At 41.1% G+C, this 19,594-nt stretch overlaps 1 protein-coding gene across 1 annotated transcript in view; it reads right to left on the bottom strand.

Annotated features, from left to right (window-relative positions):
• The window catches only part of PRTFDC1 (phosphoribosyl transferase domain containing 1), a 102,279-nt gene that overhangs the window by 9,237 nt on the left and 73,448 nt on the right, over nucleotides 1-19,594 (bottom strand). The window contains 2 exon segments of the mRNA XM_006075962.3: nucleotides 662-679; nucleotides 12,224-12,289. Coding sequence (XP_006076024.3) covers nucleotides 662-679; nucleotides 12,224-12,289 — 84 coding nt within the window.

Raw genomic sequence — 19,594 nt, 5'->3', positions numbered from 1 at the left:
GTCTACTTCAAGGGTTTTGTCTGAGCCAGAACGGCACATACATATGGCACACCCAGGCAACTGTAACAAAAGCGCGACAAAAACAGCTCCCCTGAATTTTTGCCAGCTGATAAGACAGGCCTGCTGGGCTAAAGGACCCATTATTTCTTTCTCTTTTCTTTTCTTCTTTAAAAAAAAAAATAGAAAAACAAATTAAATTAAATTATAGCTTTCCCCTGGATAGCAAATTTTTACACTGATTCTATTTATGATTTAGATGCTGAAGGGAGGATTGTTTCAAGTCATTAGAGGTCATTAGCAAGAACACGGAATTAAGGGTGAGAGGCCAATCTTGGTTTCTCTATTAAAAAAATTTGGTTCTGTGGGCTAGTTTTCTCTTCTGTGAAAATGTCTGATTTACAAATACATCTAAGAACCAATTTAGACATGGGTGGCATTAGATACAAAAGGATAAAATACCACACAACTATTATTGCAAAGCTTCCATTCTAAGTTATTTCAAGTCAAATTCTAGTTAACTCCTATTCTGTAAATTTGGAGAAGCCTGCATGCAGTGGGCATTCAATAAATCCTTGGCCAATTTGATAACAAGGTCTATATTTGGAAACTCAACATTAGATTCTTTCAACTTCTAAGTATGGATAAAGAAAAGTCAGCTTACCTCAACAATGAGGACATTCTGAAATTAAAAAAAAAAACTAGAATATGATGCAAATCTGGCTCATAAGATAAACACATATTTTGCTTGGAGTTAGAATTTCACAGTTAACTTAGCTGGTCGTCCACTATCCATCTAACCCAAATGCTTGGAGATAATCCAGGACTTCCAGATTTATTTTTCCAGTTTTGCTGGAATCACGGATGCTGCAATATTGGTATCTATATTCAGGTTAGTGCTGTCCCGTGCTTAGTCCCTCAGTCATGTGCGACTCTTTGCAACCTCATGGACTGTAGCCCACCAGGCTCCTCCATTCACGGGGACTGTCCAGGCAAAAATACTGGGGTGGGTTGCCATGCCCTCCTCCAGGGGATCTTCCCAACCCAGGGATCGAATCCAGGTCTCCCGCATTGCAGGCAGATTCTTTACTATCTGAGCTATCAGGGAAGCCCAAGAATACCGGAGTGGGTAGCCTAACCCTTCTCCAGGGGATCTTCCCCATCCAGGAATCGAACCAGGATCTCCTGCATAGAAGGCAGATTCACCAGGGAATTCTGGTGAATTCCCAGATTCACCAGGGAAGCAGGCTGATTTTAGATCCTTTACCTGTCTGAAGAACTATCCATAATGTCATCCCACCGCCATCATCCTGGCAAGTGACCCCCTGAGTCCTTTGGGATACAAAGCTCGCCAAATTTCCCAGATAAACAGCATTGTTAATGGAGACAGCACTGGGCAGAAGGATCCTATATTCAGCGGGGCCACCCCTACACCAGTGTACCACCACAATCACCAGGGATCTGGTATTTACTCTTGGATTTTCAACTCCAAGGAAGGGGAGGTGCTTGGTTTATATTTTTAGTGACGTGCTTACACTCCTTACCCTGCGCTTTTAAGGCATCCCTCTGCTTCTCCCCTAGGAACACAGATTATGTTTCATTTTAACTTCCTGAATGATACCTATTATTAGACTATCAACTCTGCAAGGGATGGAAGGAATCACATTTTTCTTGCTTACTTCCATAGTCTCAGCCACTAGCACAAATACTGCAAACAGACGCTAAGTAATTATTTGTGAAAGAAGGAACAATAACTAATTATACTTACTAATGACAAAATTAACCAATAAGTGGATTTGTAGTCACATGTCAATATTGCCCCATCAAATTAAAATACCACTGTGTTAACATGCTATATATTCTCCTCAATGTAATGATGTCTTTCTTTAGATAACTTTTCATTTATCCCTATGATTCATATACTACTTTAAAAATTCTATCGAACCATACACTTTGGCTATCTTCTCTCTCATGCAAGAGATCTAAATAATGAAACGTGAACCAACCAACCACTCTGTTAAATCTGTACTATACTACCTTATGTGTCAACTGCATTCTTAGGTGGAATATCTTTCTCGAAGTGTTTTTCTTTCTAGTATTTTTATTCATTAAATTCATGAAAGAATCTTAATTTACCATTAAAATATAAGATTATTTTGTCTGTTTTAAAAATAGGTCATGCCCACAGTATACCCCATGGATCACACTGACGGAGAAGTCCCCTTGGTATCCTCAATGCGTTTGCTATATTATTAACCATCAATCCATCACAACTAGTTAGGATGTGCATTTTTAGTTTGATTGAGGCCTATTAGCCAACCAGAACACTGGAAGAATACTTGGTTAATTTAACGTCCTAGTTCACAATCTCTTTTTGTTTCAATCTTACAATGAAAAACCTTTTAAAACTGTTAGTCCGCATTCTTGCCTAATTAAATGAAGTGCACTGAACATAATTAAATCTGGTTTTTGAAAGTTCAGGGCCTTGCAAAACAAGAGTCATTCTTGAGGAGATTAGCTTCAACTACAAGATATAGTGATATCTGGGAATTAGAATTCAGAGAGACATAAATCCAGAGATAGAGTGTCAAACTTAATTAAACACATTTTAAAATCAAGGTAATGTATACACGTTTAAAATAAAATAGAGAAGTCTAAAGTTTTCTAGATATTGATGTGTTTCTAACTGGTAAAAGTATTTCAAAATGCTTATATGTTTATACTAAAGTTATGGCATTTTATACTATGCATATCCAAAATATTATTTCATCTAGCAAAACTATTAGTGCATCTAACAAAAACAGTGGTTTTTCCAGTAGTCATGTATGGATATGAGAGCTGGACTATAAAGGCTGAGTGCCAAAGAACTGATGCCTTTGAAATGTGATACTGGTGAAGACTCTTGAAAGTACCTTGGACAGCATGGAGATCAAACCAGTCAATCCTAAAGGAAATCAACCCTGTATATTCATTAGAAGGACTGATGCTGAAGTTGAAGCTCCAATACTTTGGCCACCTGATGTGAAGAGCCAACTCATTGGAAAAGGCCCTGATGCTGGGAAAGACTGAAGGCAGGAGGAGAAGGGGATGACGGAGGATGAGATGGTTGGATGGTATCATCGACTCAACGGGCATGAGTTTGACCAAACTCTGGGAGATAAAGAAGGACAGGGAAGCCTGGCATGCTGCAGTTCATGGTGTCACAAAGAGTCGGATATGACTTAGCAACAACGACAACACACAAAAATGACAACAATCCATTTCATTTTTTTTTTTTCATTTTCTCCTAGTTTTATCGAGATATAACCGATATACTTCACTATGTTAGTTTAAGGGGTTCAGCATGATGCTCTGACTCAGATACACTGTGACATGATTACTGCGATGTTTAGTCAGTATCCATCCTCTCATGTAGACACAATACAAAGAAAAAGGAAAAGGGGCAAAAACTTTTTTTCTTTTTGATAAGAACTCTTAGGGTTTACTCTTTTTTAAAATATCAATTTATTTTTAATTGGAGGATAACTGCTTTATAATATTGTGTTGGTTTCTGCCGTATCTTAGGGTTTACTCTTTTAATACCTTTTACCTATATTACTCAGGAGTGTTAACTAGTTATCATGTTATACATTACATCTGTAGTATTTATTTTTATTATAGCTGAAAATTTGTACCTAGGACCAGCTCCCATTCCCTGCCTCTGGTAACCACAAAACTAGTCTTTTTTCCTGTGAGTTTGGTTTTTGTTTAGTTTTATCATGTTTTAGATTCCACATATGGGTAAGACAACACAGAATTTGTTTTTCTCTGTCTAACTTATTTCACTTAGCATAATGCTTTCAAGGTCCATTCATGTTGTTGAAAATGGCAGGATTTCCTTGGTTTATTTTTTTAATGGCTTAATAAAATTCCATTGTGTTTGTATACCACATTTCTGTATTTATTTTTTTACTTTTTTGCTGCACCAGGCAGCATGCAGGATCTTAGCTCCCCAACCAGGGATCCAACCCGTGCCCCCTGTAATGGAAGCTGGGGTCTTAACCACTGACTGTGAGGGAAGTTCCCCAAATTTCTTAATATCATATAAACTTATTACACATTCACTAGGTTTCCCAGGACAATTTCCCCAGTTGTCGTTCAAATGGCTTTTTTTTTTTTTAATTGGAGAATAACTGCTTAACCATATTGTGTTGGTTTCTGCTGTATAACAACATGAATCAGCCATAAGTATATATGTATTTCAAATGGCTTTTGTTGTAGCTGGCTTGTCTAAAAACATGCAATGATCTTTAATGTCCTTTAATTTAGAAGAGTCTCTTTTTCTGTGCTTCTGTTTCTCACTCTCACAACTTTATACATCATCTATTTACTATATTCTTTCACACTATCTCCCTTCCTTTCCCCATGCCCCAATGTTACCTTGTTATGACTGTATCTTCTCATACAGGTTACATTTTTTCCCACTAAAAAGTCTAGTAGTATACTATATCTCTTTTTAGAGCTTGTTTACTTTTCTTGAAGTTCTTAATTGTTTTTCCTATCATAGTCCATTGTCTTATAATACTGTAATAACCCTTACTTTTTCCTGCCCTTTCCTTCCCACCCCCTGGAAGCTCATCTTTTTAAAAATATTTATTTGGCTGCACTGGTTGTTAGTTGTGGTATACAGGATCTTCAATTTTCAGTGTGGTATCTTCTTCTTCTTTTTTTTTTTTTAAGTCAAGGCATACAGACTCTTAGTTGGGGCATGTGAGATCTAGTTCCCTGACCAGGGATTGAACTTCGGCCCCCTGGATTGAGAGCATGGAGTCTTAGCCACTGGATCACCAGGGAAGTCCCATTCTAGGCTCTTCTTTCTTAGAAGGATTATAATGAGGAAAACATTGACTAGTTATGGTCTAATTGTCTTTCTTAAAGGATTTTTGGAGGATCAAGAAAGCAAACAGGTTGATAAAATCTGTAACAACAAAAAGAATTTCCTGTGTTATGAACAGTACTAAAAAAGTAAAATTATTTAGGAGGATCAAAAATGATGAGCAAGAGAATACTAATACAGAAAAACCATCTGCTATTGAAAGGGGATTAAGCAGAAAATTAGAGTTTTTTATTGGCTTTACAGAGCAACCATCAGATATATATTTATTTTTCTTTATAGAACATCAGCTACGTTTTCAAATTCTTTCATCAGTGGTACATGAATTGACTCCTGGATCTTTAGTGGCCTGCCTGTTGTGTGGAAAGCTTACCCTGAACGAGAGCAATGACTTTAATACCTTTGGAAGACTGGCTCTGCCTTGCAAAACAAGAAGTAGCCCAAGCGTAGAGAGAAAGTGACTACCCCAACTGTGGAAGCATTTTTCAATACTGTCTAAGAAAACTCATCTCTTCACGCTTTAGTGGACCAAGATTAGCAACACAAGCTGAGAGAGGAAGACTAACCCGTCTTTATACTATCAGTATATAACATGGAAACTGTTATGTAGTAGGTGCTTAGGAAATGCCTGTGGAACAATGCAACAATTCTGACCTCCTTTCTGTCTCTAGCTCATCATATACCCCCTCTATATTTCTCCTTAATGATATACAGTTCCTCCTTAACTGAGCTAGTATTAAATGTCTTTTGCTTTTAATTTTGCATTTAGAAATCTTCTAAAGTTCCCATTTTCTTGAGTGGGCTGCCTTGGGAATTTTTTTTTCCCAGAACACACTGTGCCTCTTTAAACACTTCCAATCTGCTGACTCCCATCACTGAATCTGAGATGCTCGCCAGTTACTGTCATGGTCATCTCATCACACCTAGCTCATTTCCTCCCAGAAAGCCAATGAAATCTGCAGCCTGGGAGCTGCAGGCAAGAATCCTATGGGGAACCTCCACGGCGTGTCCTATCTCTGCTATTTCATGATCCTGATGGAAGCTCATCCCTCTGGGTTTCCTAAAGAAAAAGCAAGGAAGGAAGAAAGAGAAAAAGAAAAGAAAGGACAGACTGATGAAAATCAGAATGGTTTTCTTAAATAGGTTATTTCTTTTAGTCTTTTAAAATGTAAAGCGACCAGCACACCACAGTCTAATCTGCAGCAATGTATTTTGGTGGCTGTGGCTGCACCCCACTGAGGGACGATGGCAGGAGTGATGGTGAGCTGAGCATGGATCCTGAGCCTGCGTGGGAGTGTGACTATAAACCCCATGGAGAAAGGCATGCAGTCCAGCATTTCATTTTATGTGATAATTCACAAAACTGCCAGAATCATCAGTCGCTGGGCATTTCCATGACTGTTCTCAACCTAGTCAGATGCAATAGAAAGGAATGATTTAAATAGTTCAGGCAGGCAAGGAGGAAATTTCGGCAGGTTCTGATGCTTGATTTCTGGCATTTGATTAGAAACTTCTTGGAGGTGGGGGGCGGGTGCAGTGGTAGGTCTCCTGAAATCTCGCACGTAACCTGCACAACTATGTTTGCCCATTGCTGGATTTGGGCCTTTTTCTGTGCTTTTGGGTTTTATTCCACCCTTTCAGAGATTTCTCTTGAACATGAATAAAATCGCCTTGCTTTAATGGATACACCCATTTTATGAAGTGCTAGGATTAAATCAACTTTGAAAGAAAAAATCAGCCAGAGAGCGCGTTGTGCAGGCAGCTTAAACACCCGAACGAAACGCTTTTAACGCTGGGAGCTGAAGGAGCCATTGAATCACTGTGGGCTCTCTTTATTCAGCCACCTTGACCTATTTAGATCCATGATTCAGCCAGCCTTTCTGGGGAGCTTTCTTCCCTTTGCTTTTAAGAAAGAAAGAGGCAGGAAGGAAGGAGGGAAGGAAGGATGGAGAGAGAAAGAGAGAGAGGCCGGAAGGAAGGAAGTGACAAAGGAAGGAAGAAGAGGTAATAAAAGAAGCCCAGAAACAGAAAGGAGAATGTGGGCTGTCTAGAGTCTCCGTTTCCTAAATATTTTAACTTGAGCATCTACAGAGGGCTTTGGCACCCCACTCCAGTACTCTTGCCTGGAAAATCCCATGGACGGAGGAGGCTGGTAGGCTGCAGTCCATGGGGACGCGAAGAGTCAGACACGACTGAGTGACTTCACTTTCACTTTTCACTTTCATGCACCGGGGAAGGAAACGGCAACCCACTCCAGTGTTCTCGCCTGGAGAATCCCAGGGACGGGGAAGCCTGGTGGGCTGCCGTCTATGGGGTTGCACAGGGTCAGACATGACCGAAGTGACTTAGCAGCAGCAGCAGCAGAGGACTTAAGTGACACAGTAAATCTATGGGATTTCTAACACATGGGAAATTAGACAGGTGATTCTCTAACCTTCCCTCCTTCAGGAATCACTGACTTCATCCTGCTCCTTCGGAGACAGCTACTCCTTCTGCTTCACGCCACTTCACTCCTGAAGTTCAAGTGCTCAAACCACGCCATCTCCTCCCTGGTTTCTCTCCCTGGAGTCTCTCTCTTCTCTCAGTTACCTCTGCCCTCCTGTCAGGTGATTTCCCCAAAACACAGCTTCTTGATTTCACCTCAGCTCAACAACTTCTGTGGCTCCTCTTTGCTTTTCTGAGCAAGTTACACTCATTAGTCAATGTATTCTTTTTTTTTTTTTGGGGGGGGTTTTGCTTTTTTAGCTACACCGTGTGGCATGTGGGATCTTAGTTCCCCAACCAGGGATCAAACCTGCATCCCTTGCAGTGAAAGTGAGGTGTCTTAACCACTGGACTGCCAAGGAAGTCCCCGATATAGTCTATAAACCAAATCCAATTTCAGTTCTTTAAATTATTATTTTGCTACTTTTTGATGAATTTCCTTCAGTCACACGGGGCACTCCTGTTCTCTGGCTCTGCTGTTTTCTTCTCTTCCTCCCCGATTCCACATGCTATTTATTCTCTCTCCCTCTTCTGCGCTATTCCCTGACCTTCTGGTCCCAAATAAAACCTCACCTTCTTCTAAGACAATTATAATCCAAAGAAATCATTCCTTCTTTGGATTTCTTTAAGCTCAAGGAACAGTCTCATGTGGAAAGGCCCCCTACTCCCTAAATGTTCTTCCCTGGATGCTGAGCATTAAAAAAGAGAACACAAGAACAAGTTCATGGTAGAGTAGTAATATAATGATAAATGTAACTTCAGTGTGAATTTTTTAATTGAGAAATCGTGTGATTACTCTATGAGAAGGGAAAAGTTAAATGATGACCTGTACCAAACCTTCCAATGCCGATATTCATCCAACACATCTTCCATCCCAGGCAGATATTTATTGCAGTTTCAGACTTTCTTCTACCACCATTTAAAAAAGGACCTGCCCATTGCTATGTGCCATTCAAGTTTTTTCCCAGCTGGTATAAATTCTACGTGATGGGAAGATGCTAGAGGGCCTCTGAAGTTTTTATCTGGCAGCACTGCACAGCATGGGGGATCCTAATCCCCAACCAATGATCGAACCCACACCCCCTGCAGCAGAAGCGCGAAGTCTTAACCACTGGGCTGCCAGGGAAATTCTTGAAATTTGTTTTTATAGTTCTCTCAAACTTCTAATGGACAGCCTATTTCTGAAAAGCTAAAGAAGGGGTAGGGAGGGCAAGCTATATTAAAGCCTTTATTCTTTTAAGGAGAAGGAAAGTTAAGTGAATTTTTTTTTTCACTCCTCCACTCCTTTCACATCCTGGTGGGGAAATAGGCAAATGAAAAATAAGCCCCAAATAAACATCAGAAATTATGGAAAGGGCTTCAGTGGAAAGAGGGTGCTGATACAGAGGCTAATGGAGAATAGGGGGACGGGGGCTTAGAGGGGAGGAGTTTGTGCTCATTTTAGAGACTCAGGGAAGGCCTCTCTCTGACACAAAAGTCTTTAGGCTGAAATTTGAAGGATGGGAGGAAAGTGAATTCCAGGCAGAGGTCACAGCTTGTCCAGGGTCTCGGCAGGAAGGAGCTTAGCCGGTGTGGTGATGGCCAGAGAGGAGGTGGTGAACGGTGTGCCATGACGTCGGGAAGGAGACAGGGCCAGATCATCGGGGTCTTCTAGGCTGTGATAAAGAGTTTGGATTATAATCTCAGAGCACTGGGTTGCCAGGCACAATATAGGACATCCAGATACATTTGAATTTCAGATAAAGAACAACATTTTAGTCCAAGTGTGTTCCAAATACTGCATGGGACATACTTATACTGAAAATTTATTCATTGTTTATTTGAAATTCAAATTTAACTTGGCATCTTGTTTTTTTTTTTTTAAACTAAGTCTGACAACCCTAATTGACAGGCTGCTGAAAGGTTTTCAGTAGGCAAGTGATGGGATCCAATTTGTATTTTAAGAAAATCCCTTTGCTTCTTGGAGACTGGTTTGAGAGGTGGCAACAGTTAAGTTGATGCTTTTGAACTGTGGTGTTGGAAAAGACTCTTGAGAGTGCCATGGACTGCAAGGAAATCAAACCAGTCAATACTAAAGGAAATCAATCCTGAATGTTCATTGGAAGGACTGATGCTGAAGCTGAAGCTCTAATATTTTGGCCACCTGATGCAAAGAGCAAACTCATTTGAAAAGACCCTGATGCTGGGAAAGACTGAAGGCAGAAGAAGAGGACGACAGAGAATGAGATGGTTGGACGGCATCACTGACTCAATGGACGTGAGTTTGAGCAAGTTCCGGGAAATGGCGAAGGACAAGGAAGCCTGGTCCATGGGGTTGCAGAGAGTCGGACAAAACTGAGCATCTTAACAAGAGTTAAGTGAAGGCAGAAGTTCAGGGAGACTAGTTAGGCATGGCTCATGCTGCCCAGAAAAGGGATAGAGGTTGTCTCGCCTTAGAGACCAGTCTTCTCAAACTTTAATGTGCATAGAATCATCAGGGCACCTTGTTAACACGAAGACTTAATTCAGCAAATCTGGGGTGGGATCTGAGGTACTGCATTTTCAATAAGTCTCCAGGAGTTGCCGACCTTGCTGGTTCCTAGACCAAAGGTCAGCAAACTATGGCTGATTGGCCAAATCTGGCCTGCCGCTTGTTTCTTGTAAATAAAATTTTATTGAAACACAGCCATGTCCATTTGTTTGCACTTCATCTATTGCAAATAGCCGCTTTTGTGCTATGATGGCAAGGTGAAATAGCTGCAGCAGAAGACTGTATGGGCCACAAAACTGAAAAAATATTTACTACCTGCCCCGACCTGGAAAGTTTATCTGACACCTGCCCTAGAACACACTTTGAGTAGCAAGGTCTAGACTTGGAATGTTACCATGGAGATAGAGAGACATGGACAGATTCAAGATGTATTTGAGAGAACAGAGTGTGGTCTATACTGGTTCATTAAACATTGACTTCTGATGTGAGCCTAGGAACCCTAAACTGCAGAATCCTAAGCTGTCATGACAGTTGAGAACCTGGCTAATCGATGTTGATACATCTCAGAAATATTTACTCAAGAAGCCCAGGGGGTTCTACTTGACATGAATTTGAATGCATATATCTCTGCACACACAGCGACTGGAAAGATACCACGTAATATTACCTGGTGACCTGGACGAATCATTTGTCGTGCTAGCAAAAAACTGAAGCCAACCTCTGCTCAGACTTACTGTTTGGCTGGTTTGCTGTTTCTCCTAACCTGAACTTCCACGATGTCTATTTTCTCATGAGGGGATGGTCTTTGCAGTAATTGCAGAAGGGGAAACTGAGGCACAGCCTTATCACCCCTTCTTGCTCATTTCACCCCCAGGAAGAAACTCCCCTTTCTTCAATATCTTCTCAAGTCTCTCTTTCTTGAAAAAATTAGAACCATTATCCTCTCTCTACCTCCTAAAGGAAGGGACTATCCAGTGCTCACATAAGAGGAAAAATGACTTTCAAACAAAATACAAGATGATTTTAGAAGGCAGGAGAGAAACACTGCACTTTTTCTGTGCAATTTTTTTTTTTTTTTTTGGCATTCCTCTGGGCTTCTTAGAGCTGCCACTTTGACAGATTCCATGGTAAATGCACAAGGCACACCATTTCTCCTACGTGATAAACTTCCAAGGCAATGTCATACAACAAAGTACTACAATGACATCATTTAAAGACAACCCCAGGGTTGTTAAAAGTTATGAATTTCTGGAAATAGCTTTGATTTTTTTTTAATCTTTCCAGGATTATACAGTGATGTAGTAACATCAAATGGTGGCCTCGTGATACATACATTAACACCAACGAATGAATTCCAGTTTCTGTAGGACGCAGTTTACTACTAGGTAGCAATTTAACACTCAGATGCTAAGCTATCTTCTGAGGAGAGGAAGGAAGCTGTTCTGCAGTTAGTTCTTGTGGCTCTTCAATGTTCCTAGTGTTATTATACACATTTTTATTAAATATGGCTACTATCCCTTCCCCAGGTGGGCACTGCAAACCAGTAACAACTGCAGATACGAGATTAAGCTTGTGTAACAGACTGCTTCGTTTCACTTAGAAAGCTTAAGTTGCTCAGGGATAATGAATACAAGATAATGTCAGCAGAGCTGAAGAAAAACAAATTCTGTGTTGCTTTCATTCATGGCAAAACTCGCGTTTCAGGTCACACTTGCACAGACCATCTGCTTGATGAAACACTCTTCCTTCCCAATGCATGGATTTCTGTCAGAATCCAGAGTTTTTCATGTAATTACTAAGCTTTGGCAGATTTGGATCTCCAAGTTAATATCGGAGGTGCCTGCCTCAAAATCTCATGGGATACATTTTTTTAATGGGGGACAGCACAGGGGGGGGAGGCAAAGTGTTGAAAAATGAAAAAGTCTTTAGATATTCTTTTTTTTAATTCCCTGCCTAAATTTTAAACACTTCAACAAACATGTTTAAATGTCTTACTAAAGTGCTTTGGTGCCCAGGAGGAGATGAAGGGTGAAAATCAGACAAATAAAGGAAAAGAATTCCCTTTCAGGAGGTACCTGAAAGTGTGAGCAGGAAAAAAAAAAAAATGGGAAAGAGAAGAAGGAGTGCTAAGGGGGGGTTGTAATGTGAGGTTGTCTGAAATAAGATTGGAAGGAAGCTTGGAGACGAAAGATTTGGTCTGAGTCAGGCCTTGGAAGCATTATAAAAGGAGTGTTTTATAAAAGGAGGAATCATTAAAAGGATCCACACATTCATTTGCATGAATTAGCAAACCCAGGAGAGTGTCTGAAATGGACTGCAGCGCTGACCTGAAATGGAGGTTACTGTTTTCCCTGCAACACCCAGGCCTCAGTGGGCACAAAGCAGTCACATAAACAAACCTTTCCAGCCAGAGTCCAAAGATCATCGCCTCCAATGATCTGCATCTCGTCCATGGACTGGTCATTCTAAATGGAAAGGGGGAGATAATATTTTACTATACAATAAAAGCTGTATACAGCATGTTTCCCCATCTACCCAGCCAGGAGCTGGATTGTGCCTTGCAAATATAGCACAAATAGCTGGTCCTGATTCATGGTTGCCTATGGTTACCAAGAGCCAGTCTCCTGCCACCGTGTTTGAGACAAAGCATCCTAATGGCTGATAGCCGAGCCTGTGTGGAGAGGGGAAGGAGGGAGTGGGGAGAGGACAAGCAAATCTAATTTTGGAACAAAATAAAACCATGGAAGGTGCCCGAGCCTATTCTGAGGCAGATGGAATTGGAGAAGACAGTCATGCTCCCGGACTTCCCTGGGGTGGTTAGGGCTACGGCGGGGGGAGCTGGGGAGGGGGCCTAGCGTTTGTCAGCTGTGCCCCAGTTACAGCCCTGCAATGGGGAACAATTAGACTGTGGTTCCCACAGAGGTTAGAGACCCCCTCTCCTCACTACCAATGTGGGTCCAATCCCTTATCTGTATCAAGGGCAATTCTAAAAGGCTACAGATCAACAACTATTACACTTAGATCATGACACAAGGATGATAAAGCCTCAGGAACTTTCTGGAATTCAGGAATATGAGACTAGAATCCCGTTTAGAAGACTTTTCACAGTACCTTGTAATAACCTATAATGGAAAAGACTCTGAAAAAGAATATTTCATATATATATATAGGCTTCCCTTGTGGCTCAGATGGTAAAAGAACCTGCCTGCAATGCAGGAGACCTGGGCTTGATTCCTGCATTGGTTGGGAAGATCCCCTGGAAAAGGGAATGCCTACCCACTCCAGTATTCTTGGCTGGAGAATCCTGGACAGAGGAGCCTGGCAGGTTACAGTCTGTGGGTCACAATGAGTCAGACACAACTGAGCAACTAACACACACACGTATATGTATACATATAGCTGAATCACTTTGCTGTACACCAGAAACTAACACAACATTGTCAATCAACTATACTTCAGTTTAAAAAAAGACTTTTCACTTAAGTCCTATTAGAGATTATAAGCATTCCTTTTCACAGTATTTATATACGGGACATCATTCTGCCTCAATTAAACCTCACACACACACACACACACACAGTAAAATATGGGTTGTTTCTTAGTAAATATCACAATAGAATAACATGGGGGCAGAACAGGTAACAGAAGGCAAGCAGCTTACCTTCTGGTTTCCTTGTAAAGATGCATTAGAGGAACTGAAGGGGACGTCCTACATGCAAATGGTTTCATGATCAAGCAAGACTGCGGCGACATTGCAGCCCCTTCATCCGAATGATAACCTAGGTGAGAAGACACCAAGAGAGGGGATAGACATACGATGTGCTGAGCCAGGAAGTATCTTCTGGAAGTTACTGCTGTTGCTTTGGCCAGTTCAGTGCTTTTCTCCCTTATTCTGGCAAGAAGGCCCTGCCTCTTTTGGGGAGGGAGTTCATTCCCCTAAAGGAATTTTCTTGGGTTAGTTTGAATTGGATTCTGTCACTTGCAATTCAGGGTCTAGACCTAGAAGTACATTGTCACAGCGCTGGTCATCAGAAAGGAAAAAAGAAAAAAGCCAATCAACCAATATAATAGTTTTACCAATGAAGCAGCATTATGTTTTTCACCTTACTGCTCAAGAGGAAAAAAAAAATGACCTTAAAATGTTCTTACTTCCAGTCTGAAAGCATTTATTCCTAACTGCAGAGGCGCGGTGACAGCGCTTGAAATGTCTGAAAGTGCCCCATCAGTTAGACAAAACCAGTGATCTTCTTCTTATGGGAACTGATAGCCAAAGGAGAAAATCAAAGACTATCCAGAATCCACTAATCTTTTGCCGTTTTGGCTTTTTTTTTTTTTTTTAAACACCTCTGCTTGAGTCAAGTTTCTACTGTCCCATTAGCAAAGCAAGTCACACGAACAAGCCCAGCATTAACCTGAGAAGCAATCATCAAGTAACAGAGCACAGTACATAGACGCAGAGAAGCCCTTTAATCAGGGTCACTGATGCACTCACTCTGCACGGCGGTTCACAGACATCCCGATATTCCTAGGATTGGTGTTTCCTTTCTTTTTTTCAACATCATTGATTTTGATTTGAAGATATTTTACTTGGGATTGTTCATCTGATCTTCATAAGTAAGACTGACCTGTACTTTCCTTTCCTTTGCTACCTCTGTGGATTTTTAAAGCAAGTTATACAAGCCTCATGAGTTGGGTGGGTCTTTGTCTTTTTTCTGTAGGCTAGAAGTTTGTATATGAATGAATTTATCTATTTTGCTAAGGTTCAGAATAGAGCTAGAGCTCAGGATAGGTATTATTTAATCCCCAGTTTACAAATGAGGAACTGGAGGCAGTAAGAGTCTGAGTAGCTTGCCCAAAAAAGGCACTACTAGTAAGTGAGGGAAACCAGTTCAGTTCTAGGATTGTCTGGCTTGGCATTATTCTTGTGTTAACAAGCCCCATCCCCCACAACATTCCTAGAAGGTAGAAATAACAGTGTACCTTTGAGAGTACCACGGAGAAGAACTGGGTCCTGGTTGTACAAAGGAAGTAAAATATATAAGCTGAAATGGCTAGGAGAAATACACATCTTGGCAGAAATGCTGGTAACGGTTGTGTGGATTTATTTAAATGGCAAAAGAAGGGTGGGAGGGAGGCTCAAGAGGGAAGGGATATATGTATACATATAGCTGATTCATGCTGTTGTACAGGAGAAACTAATACAACATTGTAAAGCAATTATACTCCAATTAAAAACATTAAAACAAATGAATAAAGAGCAAAGGAAGTCTTCAACATTTAGTCCAGGCACCCTCAGAAAGAAACATATTGGAAATTACTAGTTTTGGTGACCTGGTCTCCAGGTACAAAAAAGAGCTCAGCATATATAGTGACTGCTGGCACAAAAGAGAATTTGGACTGTTTAGATAATGTTCAGGAAAAAACATAGCCAAGTAAGAATAATATCCTGAATTCCTTTGAGGAACGGGAAGGGGACGAGTAAAGAAAACAAATAAACAAAAGAATCACTCTCTCAGCCACTCATTTCCAAAGTCAGAGAGACTTGCTTCAGAATCCATACATGCACAGACTTTCTCTACATTCTCAACCGCCACAGATGCCTTAACTTTGCTTTTTTCCCTCTTCTTTTCAGCCTCATCCTTCCTCTCAGCTATTCTCCTGTGCTCAGTAAGGTCAACAGCACTATATCAAATAAAGGCAAACCCCCAACCAAAACAGTTCATTATAGCACTTCCCTGATGATCAGTGGTTGAGAATCTGCCGTCAATGCAGGGGACACACGTTCGATCCCTCCTCTGGGGAGATTCCACATGTTGCTGGGCAAATAAGCCCGTGTATCAAAACTACTGAGCCTGGGCTCTAGAGCCCGCTCTTTGCAACAAGAGAAGCCACGACAGCGAGAAGCCTGCACACCGCAACTCAAAAGTAGCCCTTGCTCACCTCGACTACAGAAAGCCCACGTGCAGCAACAAAGACCCAGCACAGCCAAAAATAACAAAATAAGTAAGGAAATAGTTTTTAAAAAACACAAACAGTTCATTATAAGAAGTTTTAATGATCAAAGTGGAGAGCTTCTTATGAAAATGTTGCAGGGTTGAAAAATTTTTCAAAAACTCTTAACATGTGGTACAAAGTCAGATAACAAGGAGAGATGAATCAGTTCCAGTGTTTCCTTTTCAACCAGTGGTGGATATAGGACATGACCCTTAACTCGGTCCCTGAGTCCTTTAAGCCACCTAGGGTCAAAGTGGAGGTCACAGGGCAGTGGCTTGTATGTCTGCCCTTTGCTTCACCCAGAGAAACTCCACTTATCTCTGTTGTATTAACTGGGTTCAAGGTAAGATGTGCCAAGTTACTTCAATCATGTCCAACTCTGTGTGATCCCATGGACTGTAGCCCCCCAGGCTCCTCTGTCCATGGGATTCTCCAGGCAAGAATACTAGATTGAGTTGCCATACCCTCCTCCAGGGAATCTTCCCTCAAGGTAAGATGGTGGGAACCAAAAAGTTTGAAAACTCCTATGTCAATATTTTTGCTTCCTTTTAAACAGACTTGCCATCTTTTTGGTTCTTGCTCATTTAAATATCCATTTGTTTCTGAGGTCATTTTTGTTTAGAATCTCATTCTTACAATATGTGGATGAGCTGTGAAAAAGGAAAACATGGTGACTGGTAAACAGGCAGCTGGGGGGTCCCTACATGCCCTTGGGGACCAGACTGCCTGGGTTCCAGTCCCAGCCCCACCTTCTATGAGCTGTCCAACCTCAAGGAAGCGACTTAACCTTTCAGTACTCTAGTGTCCTCATCTATAAAAAGAGTGTCAATCAATGTTAATAGTTCCTACCTCCTAGGATTATTGGGAGGAGTAAATGAATTAATATGAATTGAGCACGGAATACCTGGTGCATAACAAGAAGCAATTCCTAAAGCCTTGGCTTACCCCAGGATCATCATCTACTTGTAGTCTAAGAAACTTGCATGTCTACCCAAGTTTCTCAACTTGGACCTCGTGATGATTCTTTGCACAGTTCACTGAGTCCATCATTGATACATGAATGTCTCGTGCTCTGGGGTTAAGGTTTCTGAGGCTGACGGCCACCCATGAGGCATGTGGTTAAGGAGGACTCCTGTCCTGTGGCAACTGTGCATCAGGGCTACAGTCTTGGTTAAAAACAAGCTCCACTGTATGTTCCTTCAGGGTTTCTCAGTGATCCCCCAGCTCCCAAGCGGTGGTGTCTGAATCTTTAGAGTGGACCATTTTGTGGGTATAATTACCCACATCAGTCCACTCTGCTGTTTTCATCTTTCTCCCGATGGACAGAAGCCACCTGGAAATCATGCTTGGACCCTCTTTTGCCCTTATCACCTCTCATCTATTCTTTGTAGGCGCCGTTTACAGTCAGCAGAGCAAAGAGTTAACCTTGAAATTGCTTCACAAGATGGCAGGCGACAATCTGTAGAACAGGAGACTGGATGGCCGGGCTCCTGATAATTTTCCCAACCCTGGCTGCATTTTTGCTTGGGGATCGTGAGCTGCTTCAATTCTTCCCTTTGATTCACCATCTTCGCTTAAGGTAATTTAAAATAGATTTACACTACTTGTCAACGACAGAACCTTGACTAAGATTTCATACCAATTTACAGGAGAACTCAATATTTGCAAATATTGATAAGCATGATTAGTGACAACTTACTCATGACCCGTCATCACGCATCACCGTGCCGCATGAGATCCTAGGCGTCCCCAGCACACGATGTACTTCTTCCTCCATGTCTTAGCTTGTGGCTGCTCCTGGCAGTAATTCTTACTCTTTCCTCAAGACTCAGTTCACACGTGATCTCTTCTAGGAAGCTTTCCTGGAGTCCTGTGGACTTGATCTGTGTCTGATAACACTCTCTAAATGTCAACAGGTCACATCCAACTAGAATTTTCTGAGAATGCAGCAACTGCCAGTGGCGTGAACACTTGAGCACAAACAGCCTGATTTTCATCCTAATTACACCCCCTGTGGCAGACACACTGTGGCATCCAGTGTTGTTGAGCTACACTGAAGTATCTGCATACATGTGTTCGCTGTATTTTTAATACCTCTTCCACTACCCACATTACAGTACTAAGTGTTCTCAGGCAGCACTTGGCTTCCCTTGCTCTAAGTTCTTCTTCCAGCTGTCTAGGAACTGGAAGGAGCTTACTGCCCAGTGGAGACAGAGAAAAAATAAAAACGACAGATAAACAAACACGTGAGAAAATATCTGTAAAGTTCGATTGAAAGTGGACACAAAGGAAGTTGACTTGAGCAACCTGGAAAATGCTAAGACTGAAAGAATACAGACCTTCCTCTGTGATGTCTGAGTGATTCCCACCAGTAAAGAAACTGTTTATTTACTCTTATTACTACTATTCTATTACACTGGTATCCAAAGAGCCTTCTCAGTACTTTGAAAAAAATATAAATGCAAAAATTCATGTGAATTCTGAACATGAAAAATAAAACAGGAATTATTAAGATGCATCAGGAATTATTAAGATCAGTCATTCATGATGAGTAAAGGATGTATTTTAAAGGCAAACTAGCATTAACCAGGAAAAAAAATATGTATATATCAGCATGTACAATTTAGCTCAGTTGAAGGGACACATACATTTTGCATTTTCTAAATTTGGTGTGTAGCTTTTGCAAGCACGGTTGAAGACTTTATTCAAGGACAAAACAGCTTTCTGTTTAATGACAATGATTTATTGCTCTATTGTGACTGGTATTCCATGCCACCCATTCTCCAAGAGAGGTACTGGTTAGCTAAGAGTAATCCCTACCCAACAGAGAAAGGCTCTTTTCTTTATGAGAAATAAAGCAATTTTGGGACAGAAGAAGCGACCACAATAATAAGAAGAAGCTACAGGCTGGTAGGAATAAGGGTCACCAAGAAAAAGGAAAAAGGGAGGGAAAAGGAGAAAAATGGACCTTTACTTCAATTTAGTTATCAAAGACCCCAGAAAGGAGGAAACTAAGTTTAAAAACAGATTCAGTGACATTGCTTTACATGGACTCTGAAACCTTGAAGCAGGATATCCTTCTGTTTTGAAACCTGGTATGGATTTGTTGCTTTGGTTTAAATTACGTTTTTAAATTATGGATCAGTAGGAAAAAACAAATTGAGCCCTTGACACATGTCAGCGACCCCAAAGGACTTCAGTAAAATCTATGTGTTCAAATATGGATGACCATATCCCAGTGGTAACTTTTTTTCTTATAAACTTCATCATTTCTTTCTTTTTTTTTTTTTTAATATTTATTTATTTGGTTGCATTAGGTCTTAGTTGCTGCACCCAAGATCTTCACTGTGTCATGTGGCTCTTCCCTTGAGGCAGGAGGACTCTTTAGTTGCAGAGCATGGACTTAGTTGATCCTCAGCATGTAGGATCTTAGTTCCCCCACTAGGAATCGAACCAGCATTCCCTGCATTGCAGGGTGGATTCTTAGGCACTGGACCACCAGGGAAGTCCTAACTATCTCTTGAAAGGTCATTTTCACCACACAGTTTTTTCCCCCTAGATAACCCAAGGCAGATTTATAACTATAATTCTAAATAAAAGAATTCAAATGGAAATTGTTGTTTAACACTAAAGAAATCTTAAAGCAGCTCTTATAGACCCATTTTAAGATCACCAGGGGCTGGGATGGTAAACACAAAGGGTGGAGGGCGAGGGCTGCTAGGATACCCTGAGCTGAGCAGACCTCCAGAACACACACTGCTTTCTGGCATTAGACC

Source organism: Bubalus bubalis, chromosome 14 (assembly GCF_019923935.1).
Source record: "Bubalus bubalis isolate 160015118507 breed Murrah chromosome 14, NDDB_SH_1, whole genome shotgun sequence".
Taxonomy (NCBI): Eukaryota; Metazoa; Chordata; class Mammalia; order Artiodactyla; family Bovidae; genus Bubalus; species Bubalus bubalis.
Note: the sequence above shows the minus strand (reverse complement) of the source record. Positions and strands in the feature narration are given on the sequence as shown.